The sequence below is a fragment of the Geotrypetes seraphini genome, chromosome 16 (assembly GCF_902459505.1).
Source record: "Geotrypetes seraphini chromosome 16, aGeoSer1.1, whole genome shotgun sequence".
Lineage (NCBI taxonomy): Eukaryota > Metazoa > Chordata > Amphibia > Gymnophiona > Dermophiidae > Geotrypetes > Geotrypetes seraphini.
This window is the reverse complement of record NC_047099.1, coordinates 38,242,156-38,254,964: the sequence shown is the minus strand read 5'-3', so window position 1 is coordinate 38,254,964 and position 12,809 is coordinate 38,242,156. Positions and strand designations below refer to the sequence as shown.

Sequence of the window (12,809 nt, the reverse complement as noted above, 5' to 3'; positions counted from 1 at the left end):
GCCATACTGGTACAGACTGAAGGTCCATCAAGCCCGGTATCCTGTTTCCAACAGTGGCCAACCCAGGTCCCAAGTACCTGGCAGAAACCCAAAAAGTAGCAACATTGTGATATCATAATGTCTCATTCCATCAATGCTTAAGGGCCAAACTCATCAGTGATGTCACAATGGCTTGATTGGTCTGTTCCAGTATGGCAGCTCTTATGTTCTTATGTAAGCCAAGTATAGGACAAAGATCCATCAAGCCCAGTATCCCGTTTCCAACAGTGGCCAACCCAGGTCCCAAGTATCCAGCTAGATCCCAAGAAGTAAAACAGATTTTATGCTGCTTATCCTAGGAATAAGCAGTGGATTTCCTCAAGCCATCTCAGTAATGGCCTATGGACTTCTCCTTTAAGAAATTATCCAAACATTTTTTTTAAACCCTGCTAAGCTAACTGATTTCACCATATTCTCTGGCAACGAATTCCAGAGTTTAATTACACGTTATGTGAAGCAATATTTTCTCTGGTTTGTTTCTCCTTGTGTTGTACTTTGTTTTTAATGTGCATGTTTTCATTTTGAACCCTGCTTAGAACTGGCAGATAATGTAGGTAATACATATTTTAAATAAATAAATAAAACCAGATATTCAGTGCTGAAGCCCAGACATGGCCTGGCATTGAACATCTGGGAAAAATTTTGATCGTCGCCATCTGAATATTACCCCCTTGGTTTTGAATTCTTTAATGGGGATTTGGCAGAGTTTGCTGCTAGTGAATGGAGGAAGGGAGCTGTGATCAGAGCAGGCAGCGTTGTCCCAAATGTTTCTCAACATCTTCTAATCTGGGACGCTGGAAAACTGTTGGCTATGCCACCCTCTTCACCGAGCAGCTGAGCATCAATCCCCTCCCCTCTCTCCCAGCAGCCTCACCTCGCAGCCACTTGGAATCGTACTTGACAGTCCTCAGCACGGGGCTCTTTTCCCCCAGGCTGCGGTACACGACGGTATCACTCGCTTGGAAGTCTGCCACCGTAGCAGAGTACAAGTTTCCGTCTACAGAGAAACCAAAAATAAGTGCACGAGTTAGTACGAATTGGAAGAGAAACGGGCCGCTATTTTTCTCAAATAATGCCTAACTGCTGCCTGACCCTAAACCAATTTGTCATTTAGCTCCCTCTTAACAACCACTCACAAGAGGTAATAATTATCTTTGCTACATTCTTGACATCCTATCTTTTCTGTGCTGTGGTTTCCATTTTTATTATATGCAGGTACTTTCTCTGTCCCTACTGGGATCACACACTAACTTTTGTACCTGGGGCAATAGAGGGATAGGTGACTTGCCTATGGGCCTTGAGGAACCATGGCTTAGCCTACTGCACTAGCCATTAGGGTTACTCCTCCTCTGTCAGGGCTAGCTTCAACATCCCTCTGGAGTTGATGTTCTGGGGAATCCTCTGGTTGCTTCAGCTTGGATCTCTCACCTCAACATGGGGACCTGGAACATCCTGAAGGAACTACAGATCTTACCCAGGGATTTAACAGCTGTCTCTGGACTGGCCCAGTTGTCACCTCTTCCCGCCCACCTTTAACCTTTCGTAACACTTGTTTGATGTCAAAATTAATTATTGACCAGACAGACACATTCTCGGTAGATGTAAAACCAGGCCATAGCTTCGTTTATTGTGCAGAAACAATACTAACATAGTAACTCCGCCCCCCCTCCACGAGCTACAACAAGAAACCACACATTGCATTTTGACTTGAACACCTCCCCTCCCCAGGTCCTGCCCTGACAGCTAGGGTCTGAGGTTGACATGGATCTCCATGCTGTTTTGGATCACCAGACCCTCAAGATACCACTCAGTGAGCTTTAAGACCCAATATCGCTCATTGCTTGATGAGCACATTGTAGCTCGGGGATACCGTGAGCTGCGACTAGAGCTCCCTCTGAACAACTTTATTATTGCTTTCATACCAGCTAGGGTGGGTGGGCAGGTGACGATCTGCCTCCAATGGCAAGGGGAAAGACCTGTGTCCCAGGAGCTGTCCTTTAAACACTCTCCGAGTCAGCCCCCCTCCCTAAACTACCTTGACCTATCCTGACTCTCACCTTTGGCTGGAAAGTCAGGTTTTAAGTTGCTCCCCTTCTATCTCCTACTTCCTGCCTCCAACCCCCCCATTCCCTGCTCAGCCCCTCCCCCTCCTCCCAATGTTAATTGTGCCAATCAAGACTAGCTCTCAGGTTTGCTCAGTCCCAGAAAATGATGGAGCAGAATGGCCAGGGTGAGTACGGGTGCAGATTCCTTACCTGTAAAGAGGGCCACATTGGTCTGCTTGGCATCGAATGGACAACGGGCCTGACCATTCAGCTCCTCTCCCTCATGCTCCAGGGTGCTGATCTGCCAATTGGACGAGAAAAGAGTGTGATCTACAGACCTAACAATCATGGGAAATTCCAAATTCAGAGCCACACCTCATGACAACTAATGGACCATGAAAGCACACAGAAGCCATATATACTTCAACCATATATACTTTAGTGAAGATAGGGAGGAAATACCATGAAAAGGGAGGGGTGAAACATCTGCTGAACAGACAGGGAGTCTCACTGTCAACACAGAAATTATCAGAGACGATGAGAAAGAAACACATATGCAGTCAAGACAAAGGGATCCTGCCTGCTACTGGAAAGAGTTATGGCTACTGTGCTTGGATAGAGGATGGCCAGTGAAGTGGGCTTCCTTCAACCGATGGATTTGTGAGTTTCTCTGCGGCATCCACATGACTAACAGAGTAGCCAGGACGTAGGTCCATTGAAGACAGCAGGCCTTGATGCAAGCCACTCCACGGCACTTCAGAGTGATCCAGTGTGACCTACCCAAAGGCAACTTCACAGTAGCAGTCCTCAAGGGGTTGGTCTCTACCTCCATCTAAAGCCTGCTGAATGCAGGTTGTGATGGGTGTTATGTGAAACTGAATCAGAAGTCAGGGTTGCTATACTTTTGGGGGAGGGATGGGCGGGGGGGGGGGGGTGTAAAAGAAAGCTTGAAAGCCAAAGTTGAAAATTGAATGTAGCTTGGCTCGGGAGGAAGATCTCCTGTCCCAGATGGTTTAAGGTTTGCAGGAATTTTGGAGCTGGTGCCTGTTCCTGGGGCCCCCAAGAGCCCTCATCTGCTTCCTACCTTATAGGTGCGGCACATGGGGTTGAAGGAGTTGGTCCCACAGGCAATGAGGGTGCCGTCATTCTTGGGAACCAGCACTTTGATGTAGTTGTAACATTCATCCTGCAAGTGAGACGACCAGAAGCTTACCATATATATCTCTGTTAAATCTAACACCTTTCCCTGGGCTCGAACTCCACCCACCCAGTCAGTGTTATTTCACACATTGCAAATGATGCCACCCACTCCATCTGCTCTACGCTGGTTAAAAAATTTAATTTAAAACAATCTCTGGGAGTATTAGACCTTACAGTGATCTGGAATATATTTCACTGCAGAAATATCAAAACATGGATTTCCCTGATGGACATCCTGACAGGCAGACGTGTTTCAGGCTCTTGAACCCGAAGGGTTAAAGTCTGCACAGGTCGCTAAAAGTTAGGCTGCAAAAAAAAACCCCAAAAACTGGACGCTAAGCAAGCCAAATCTGTTCTGGAATCCTAGCGTAAGTCTGCTGTTGTGTGCCAAACTCCGGGCGTGACCACTTTTGCCATGCCTGTGGCTGGAGTAAATGATGGCCCTAATTGCAGGACTCATGCGTGTCGACAAGACTGTTCCACAAAGTGTGTATACAGGAATAGTTGCAACACCCATGTTAATGCGAGAGACGTCAGGGGTGCTGTTTTTAGAATAGGGGGGGCGCAGGTCTGTCATACGGGCAATATCAAATTAGTACTTGTCAATAATAACCCTGGGTAGTTATCGCCCATTTAGTGCTGAGTCGTGAATTATGCTACGCACGTAACTGCGGGTGCCATTTATAGAAAATGGAGCCGAGGCTGAACTTTCGAAGAGAGGAGGGACAGCGTGAAGGTTTTTCCTGTGTTCAGATATCCCAGGGAACACCTGGCTTGGCCTCGCGACGTACCTGAAGTTTTCCTCTCATAGCACAGTTCTGCATGTCCTGGGTCTTCCATGTCAGGTGCTGGGAAGAGAGGGAAGATGGTCATTAGAGGCTTTAGGAGCAGCTTTGGCTCTCTCTAGATGGGCGCTTGCAGTCCTAATGAGGCCCAGTCTGTGGCCCCCATTCACTAAAGTCAGCGATCATCGCTCAACCTGTTTTCACAGGTTGAGCGACGATCACTGCTAACCGACCCGATTCACAAAACGGCCCACTGTGTGTTTTCCCCCTCGATCGGCCATTTTCTGATCTGGCCATACAAATTGGTAAAACCCCATGCAAAATAGCCATACGAATGATTCACTTACATTGCTTGACTATTTTCCATTGGGTTTTATGATCCTAAAAACCCGACTACTGTAGACCTGTCGGTTTGTTTGTTTTTCTTTTCTTTTTGACACTGATATTTTCCATGCATTACTCATGCAAAATATCTGTCCCATAAAAAAATGTAAAAATCCCCCACTGCCGGCCCTCCCCAACAATCCCCCCCCTGACATTTAGTGACCCACAAATGGCAGGAGGGATGCCCACTTCTTCCTGCCATTGCCCCCCCCCCACGCCAAACTGATATGGCAGGAGGGATGTCCACTCCCACCTCCGTGCAAATCATTTGCATGCATACTTGCTAGTGAATCAATCGCTGTTTGAAAATCGGCCAACAGCGATTGAGTCACTATCTGTAGTGAATCTGGGCCTGTATCACTGGTCCCTGAAAGGCTTTCTCAAGCTTGTTGGCTTGGGAAGCAAGTATTTAAATGTCTTGACCAGGGCCATACAGAGGCGTAATCATCCCCTCTTTCCTGCTGGTCAGTTCTCTCCCTATGCAGCCAAGCATCCTTCTGGCGTTTGTTGTCACCTTTTCTACTGTTTGATCACTCATCATAGTAATGCAGTAACATAGTAGATGATGGCAGATAAAGACATGAACGGTCCATTCAGTCTGCCCAGCAGTCACACTCATCATCAATTCATGATTAAATCAGCAATTAAAATGGTATAAAAATGCATATAATTCATCCTGATTTAAATACTTGAATTTCCATAGAAGTCCACTCCAGTCATCCTGATCTATCTCCCTCATATATGGACAACAGAACCCGCAGACATAGGGGTGATCATCAGATTCAAACACTTCCCAAGTCTCCATCTTTCATGCGCAGACATACTTTATCCCCTATACCAGTGGTTCTTAACTCAATCCTCAGGATGCAGTCAGCCAATTGGGTTTTCAGCACGAGATAAATTTGCATGCATTATCTCCATTGTATGCAAATCTGTCTCGTGCGGATACCCCGAACACCCAACAGGCTAGGTGTGCTCTGAGGACTGGATTGAGAACCCCTGCCCTATACTAGAGAATGACACGGGGACAGATTTGTCCCCGTCATAAGAACATAAGCAATGCCTCTGCTGGGTCAGACCCGAGGTCATCGTGCCCAGCAGTCCGCTCACGTGGTGGCCCAACAGGTCCAGGACCTGTGCAGTAATCCTCTATTTATACCCTTCTATCCCCTTTTCCAGGAGGAAACTGTCCAATCCTTTCTTAAACCCCAGTACCGTACTCTGTCCTATTACGTCCTCTGGAAGCGCATTCCAGGTGTCCACCACACGTTGGGTAAAGAAGAACTTCCTAGCATTTGTTTTGAATCTGTCCCCTTTCAACTTTTCCAAATGCCCTCTTGTTCTTTTATTATTTGACAGTTTGAAGAATCTTTCCTTTTCTACTCTCTCTATGCCCTTCATGATCTTATAAGTCTCTATCATATCACCTCTAAGTCTCCAGGGAAAAGAGACCCAGTTTCTCCAATGTCTCAGTGTATGAAAGGTTTTCCATCCCTTTTATCAGACGCGTCGCTGTCCTCTAAACCCTCTCAAGTAACGCCATATCCTTCTTAAGGTACGGCGACCAATATTGGACGCAGTATTCCAGATGCGGGCGCACCATCGCCCGATACAACAGCAGGATAACTTTTTTCGTCATGGTTGTAATACCCTTCTTGATTATGCCTAGCATTCTGTTTGCCTTCTTAGCGGCCGCTGCGCACTGTGCCGTCGGCTTCATTGTCATGTCCACCATTACACCCAAATCCCTTTCTTGGGTACTCTCATTCAATAACATCCCTCCCATCGTATAGTTGTACCTCGGGTTTCTGCTTCCCACATGCAATACTTTACATTTCTCAACGTTGAACTTCATCTGCCATCTCGTTGCCCATTCCCCTAGTTTGTTCAAGTCCCTTTGCAATTCTTCACAGTCATCTTTAGTCCGAGCTCCACTAAATAGTTTGGTGTCGTCCGCAAATTTTATTATCTCACACGTCGTCCCTGTTTCTAGATTATTTATGTATATATTAAATAGTAGCGGCCCGAGCACCGAGCCCTGCGGACACCACTCGTGACCCTCCTCCAGTCCAAGTAGTGGCCCTTCACCCCTACCCTCTGTTTCCTACCCACAGGAACTCAATTTCCCCGTCGCTGTCTCTGTCCCTGCCCTATTCCTAAAAAAGCTCTGCCTTAACTGCACAAGCCACGGACACTTATGATATTAAAGTGTTTGAGGCTTGTACAGATGAGGACAGAGAACATAAGAACATAAGAACATAAGAAATGCCATCTCCGGATCAGACCTTCGGTCCATCAAGTCCGGCGATCCGCACACGCGGAGGCCCCGCCAGGTGTACACCTGGCGTAATTTATAGTCCACCATATCCTTACATGCCTCTCTTAAGGAGATATGCATCTAGTTTGCTCTTGAAGCCTAGGACGGTCGATTCCGCAATAATCTCATCTGGGAGGGCATTCCAGGTGTCAACCACTCTCTGAGTGAAGCAGAACTTCCTGACATTAGTCCTGAACCTGTCCCCCCTTAGCTTCATTTCATGTCCTCTAGTCCGTGTCAAATTGGACAATGTAAATAATCTTCTCTGCTCTATTTTGTCGATTCCTTTCAGTATTTTGAAGGTCTCGATCATATCCCCACGCAGTCTCCTTTTCTCAAGGGAGAACAATCCTAGTGTTATAAGTCTGTCCTCGTATTCCAGTTTCTCCATACCCTTCACCAGTTTTGTTGCTCGTCTCTGCACCCTCTCCAGCAGTTTTATATCCTTCTTTAGGTAGGGAGACCAATGTTGGACGCAGTATTCCAAGTGTGGTCTGACCATTGCCCTATAAAGCGGCATTATAACTTTCTCCGATCTACTCGAGATTCCTTTCTTTATCATGCCCAACATTCTATTTGCCTTCTTTGCCGCTGCCGCGCATTGTGCCGACGGCTTCAGGGTCCTATCTATCATTACACCCAGGTCCTTTTCTTGTTCACTCTTCCCCAGAGTTGCACCTGACATTGTATACTCGTATTCCTTATTCTTATTGCCTAAATGCATTACCTTGCATTTCTCCACATTGAACTTCATCTGCCATTTCTCCGCCCATGTTTCTAACCGACACAAGTCGCTCTGGAGTTTCTCTCTATCCTCCTGCGATCTGATCGCCCGGCATAGTTTTGTATCGTCTGCAAACTTGATGATCTCACTGGATGTTCCTTCCTCCAGGTCATTGATATAAATATTAAAAAGGATCGGCCCAAGTACCGAGCCCTGGGGTACACCACTAGTCACTTTCTCCCAGTCGGAGAACTTCCCATTTATGCCCACTCTCTGCAGGAATGGGGCAGGGACACGGAAAAGATCTTTCCGGGATGGGAAAATGAGTTCCCGCAGGAACGGGGAAAAATTTGTCCCCGGAACATTCTCTACCCTATACTATACTGCTACCTTGGGGTTTTGCAGCCCAAATGCATGACCCCGCATTTCTTAACATTACTTCTCAGCTGTCAAATTCTAGGCCGTTTCTCTAACTTTGCTATATCCCTCTTCACGTCATCCACACAATCGGGTGTCTTCTGCAGAGAGGCAAACCTTTCCCAACAGCCCCTTCAGCGATCTCCTCACCACTCATCTCAACTGGATTCGACCCTGCAACTTAAAAGTGAAAGCACTGGTTTGTCTGAATGAAAGAGTTGCTTTGTTGTGTTGGGCTCCTTACTCTGTCAGGAGAGAGCGCGTCCTTGGTTTGCCGCCTCAGGTCAAAAACATACACATGATCCCTGGGAAAAAGAAAATTAAGATTTAGAAGCTGGAATAAGGGGGGAGGGAGGGAAATGAGGAACAAAAATGGTACAGTTTAGACAAGATGAGAGAGAGCTCCCCCCTCCCCCAAATAAATGATATGAAAACTGTCAACTGAACTAACTGATCATGCTAAATTCCATGACCAAAAGTAACCTGGTTTTCAAATCCATGCCAGCATTTAAGGAAAGATGGAAAGAAGGCACTTTTCCCCACCATTTCCTCCCAACATTCTGGTCAGGGGGGATTCTAGGAAGGCAAAAGTGGGAGAACATGAACAAAGCTTCCACTCTTAGGATGAGCTGGCAAAAGCTTTTATATATTTGGGCAGAGGCATCAGAAGCAACACTTCAGAGCCACGAGAAGACCCAGCAGAGAACATCTGACCAGCTCTGCCTCTCTTAATAGTCCAGACTCCAAAGGAATAAATGTCTCATCCCTTCTCCACAAAAGAATGCCCCTCCCACCCAACTCTCTCCTTTGTCCGGGCTCAGAGCTGGCCACGATTGGAAGCACCATTTTGCCACTTACGACGCCTGCTTACAAACCGGAGTGCCTAATTTCCGCTCTTGGCACTGGCAGGTGGATGAAAACAAAGGTTGGTTGTCATTCCCTTCACAATATAGTAACTGTTTGACTTGTCTGTACAAAGCCTGTGCAACTTGCCTGGTGTGGAAGTATTGCCTAAGGATACACCCACTACTAATTATCCCAAGCTCACCTTGCTGCTGTGAAAAGGGTGTGGTTGAGTTTCAGCATCCTCTGGAAGTCCAAACCCAGCTTTGCAGTGTCATTGTCGCTAATGAGACCTCGGAACCAAGGACAGGACAAGATACCTTGAAACAAGGGAAGGGCATGTCAGTGAGAGGCAACGGGGCCTGGGGTAGGTCTCCATCCCAATCAGGTCCTGGCTGGTTAGAAGATGATGTCATTTAGGAGAGCATCACCCCTAGGCCACAGAGCTATTGGGATCATCAGGTTAGGTTGTCTGGGGCCTCAGCTTCTTACATTGGAAACAGTGCTCTAATTTAAGCTCTGACATCAACTTGGTAAGTGACATTCAGAAAAATCACATCATCTCCCCTTGCTCGGAACATCTCAGCCTTCCATCTCCTTTCCAGTGATGCCAGAAAGGTGATAATAAGTGGTCGGATGTATGTTATTGGGCTCCTGAATTTCTATATTAAGAACATCAACCCCCTGGGCATAATTCGGTCTTATGTCTGTTATTGCTCAGTTCTTGACTCACCTGACAGGTCAGCGGTATTAATGGGGCTCAGATCTTTCGGGAACAGGAGCGCCGAAGAGACGAGGCTTCTGCAGAGAAGAGCCACAACGAGGAAGGACAGGCACATTCTCGGGTCCTTCAGAGGAGAGAGGAAGGAAAGCGCAGACTCCGACGGGCCTAGGATGCGGTCATGGCCCTACGGTTCCCCAGCACGGCCTGTGAGAAAGACAGATCAAAAGAAGAGGGTGAGAGAGGAGCCCTGGAGGGGATTTAAAAATATATCACATCACAGAGTGTCTGCAGGCACTGGGTTCTTCTGTAGCCTGTAATTTATCCATCTTGTACTCCCTTCTGCCTCTTTCACTCCCCTCTCTCCAGCCCCAGAAACTGTTGCACTTTTTCCTACCTTATATAGCTTTGAGGATAAGAACTCCTTTCCTTTACAGAGGGATCAGATGTAGGGTTACCATATGGCTTCAGAAAAAGGAGAACGGATTGAGACATCCGGGTTTTACTTCTATTGCTTTCAATGCAAGTAAAATCCAGATATCTCAATCCATCCTCCTTACTTCCATTGCTTTCAGTGGAAGTAAAACCTGGATGTTTCAATCCGTCCTCCTTTTTCTGGAACCATATGGTAACCCTAATTAGGGCTATCCTGAAAACCTGACTGGCTGGTGGTCCTCCAGGACAGGGTTGGGAACTACTGCTTTAGAGAGCAGCAGATGCCACGGAAGATAAAAACCAAGAACTGGCTCAGCTTGAAGATCTGCCAGGTTCCTAGAGGGAATCGAGGGGGGGGGGGCTGTCCTGTATCCCTAACATCCTCATCGATAGCACTAGATAAAATCAGAGATGACAAATTTCACACTGCTTTGGGATGTAAACCAGGACTGACCAAAAACTCTCCACCCTGCCACTGGGTAATTTGGAAGCTCCAAAATTGTCCAAGATAACCTGGATCCAGTTAGTAACTCCAGGTGGGAAGAAGAGAGCAGAGCACAGACAGATAAGTTGGGGTTGGGTGGAGAGTGTCCCTATAGCAAACCAAAAAAACTCTGTGGAGTGACGATGTTCCTAAATGGACTTTATTTGAAAGTATCAAAGTTCCAAAGGTACACTGAAATCATCCACATAAAAATAAATCATCCACTTAAGAGCCTTAAAGGACCTAGTCTGCTAGGGATACAGGACCCAACACGGTCCGTGTTTCGACAAAAAGTCTTCTTCAGGGGTCCCTGGGGGTCCTATAAAGGTGAGTACGTGGGAAACAATTGTGTGGTGAGCCGGAAGTGAGACACTGCTTGCATTTGCAATGGAAAGGGACAGAGTTATTTTGATTTTCTCTGGATTTTCTTCTTTGTGGATATTTTGGGGTCAATTCCTTTTGTTTTTTGAGTGTCCCTATAACAGCATGAGACACCCAAGAATGAAAACAGCAAACTCATGAAAGCAAAAGAGCATAGACCGTCTGCAAAATGACTTCGAATATTACTTCAACAACCCGACGTTTCAGCAGCCTGCACTCCTACTGCACAAAATTATCCAAGCACCACCATTTTCTATAATGGGGGACACAAATGGTTTTTCACCAGGCTAAAGGACAAGCCCCTTCCACTTTATAAGAGGCCTTTTTTTGCAATAAGGAGGATTATGGAGTTGAGAGAACGTAAAACGAGGCAGAATAACACTGATATTTCCCCGGAGTGCCAAAGGACAGAGTGAGAAGATCCAGTTAATGGCATCAATCCCGCTCTCTCCTGCACCATTATCACAGAACATAAGTGTGGAAACCAGCAGGAAATGGCTGAGAAAGTGCTCTCTGAAAGCCGCTTATACACGGGATGTGAGGACAGGTTTCTACCAGCCTAGACCACTCATTTAAAGACCATTTCCTGGAACCAAATGGAAGGGAAATTGTGCATCAGGAAAGACTGTTTCTCCATTATGAGGCCATTAATTGCAAATCACAGGCTGTAGAGAAAGTGTAGCAGCTGGCTCAGGACCGCTGCACAGGTGTGAACTCTGATTCAGCCCCATCCCTCGCCCAGAGACGGGTAACAGCTGTCTGCGGCCTCAGGCAGGGCGGTGGGAGCCTACAGTAGAAGCCATGCTGAGATGCCAGCTTAGAAGAAATCTCGTACTTGTTTTACCTGACAGATTTGAGCAACAGTTATCATGGCTTTAGATTCACCTGGAACAGCCTTCTAAATGAATGAACCAGCACTCTGTGTGTAATGAAAGGAGGCAGAGGAGGGAGGAGGGGGAAGGGGAGGCCCGGCCCAATCCAACCGGGCCCAAAGTTTTCTGTCATGCCCAAGAGCAGAAACCATTGCATTATCATAGCCCAGATCTCAAATCTGTAAGGTATTTCTCTACCTCTCTGTTTTCCTTGTGGCCCATCAGCTTGCTTTTTTCATCTTTAATACATGAGTCAAGTCTCTTTCATTTGAAAGGAAACTCTGAAAGGAGAGGGCATAGGATGAAGTTAAGAGGTGAGAGGCTCCGGAGTAATCTAAGTAAATACTTTTATACAGAAAGGGTGGTAGATGCATGGAACAGCCTCCTGGAAGAGGTGATGGAGACAGAGACTGTGTCTGAATTCAAGAAAGCATGGGATAGTCACGTGGGATCTCTTAGAGAAAGGAAGAGATAATGGTTAACTGTGGATGGGCAGCCTGGATGGGCCATTTGGCCTTTAACTGCCATTTTGTTCCACTTTCACTCTGCAGCAACAGTACACAAAAGATATATTTTTAAATTATTTTATCAGATAACATGAAAAACAATCATAGTAGTAAGTTGTAATCCAAAGATTTTTTTGTTGTAGATATTTTTAACCAGAGGATCCTATTAAATCAGTATTGTTATGCTGCGACATACACCTGTTTGCAGCTTCTCTGCATCCCATTTTGGTCTTCTTCCCAGTTCTTCTTTCTTTTCTTTGTTCAGGTATATTCTTTGTTTTGTGCTGAAATGCCCAGTTCTGTACTAAGACTTTAATTACTAGGGGTCAGAGATGGCAAAAAAAGAGGAGATCCAAAATGGCCGCACACTGATCGGGCTGTGAAGCACGTCTGGGAGCTCTTTATTTGGGAACTTTTTGTATAGCTCATTAATTAGCTTCGGAATGCCAAAACGGAGAGGGAAGAGCTCTGCTGGGGCCTCGCGGGGCTCTTGGGCGCCCATTTTCGGCAACATAGAGGATCTCCTACGTCGGATGCAAGCCACCCCTGTGATCGCGTCGGAGACACTACTGCTGGAGACGCCACGAGTTAGCGGATCCGCAGCGTCCTCCCTGGGACTTGATACTACTCTAAGCCCTGACGTTAGGGCACCGCCC

The 12,809-nt window shown here is 46.5% G+C and overlaps 1 protein-coding gene across 3 annotated transcripts in view; it reads right to left on the bottom strand.

The window, feature by feature from the left end:
* Nucleotides 1-12,809, bottom strand: part of SEMA6C (semaphorin 6C) — a 94,733-nt gene that overhangs the window by 33,163 nt on the left and 48,761 nt on the right. For all 3 annotated transcript variants that reach the window (XM_033925006.1, XM_033925007.1, XM_033925009.1), the window contains exons 2-8: nucleotides 9,488-9,682; nucleotides 8,960-9,074; nucleotides 8,156-8,216; nucleotides 4,076-4,132; nucleotides 3,169-3,270; nucleotides 2,295-2,385; nucleotides 914-1,036 (exon numbers count right to left, since the gene is read on the bottom strand). In XM_033925006.1, coding sequence (XP_033780897.1) covers nucleotides 914-1,036; nucleotides 2,295-2,385; nucleotides 3,169-3,270; nucleotides 4,076-4,132; nucleotides 8,156-8,216; nucleotides 8,960-9,074; nucleotides 9,488-9,593 — 655 coding nt within the window. In that variant the 5' untranslated portion in view covers nucleotides 9,594-9,682. The remainder of the gene's footprint in view (nucleotides 1-913; nucleotides 1,037-2,294; nucleotides 2,386-3,168; nucleotides 3,271-4,075; nucleotides 4,133-8,155; nucleotides 8,217-8,959; nucleotides 9,075-9,487; nucleotides 9,683-12,809) is intronic.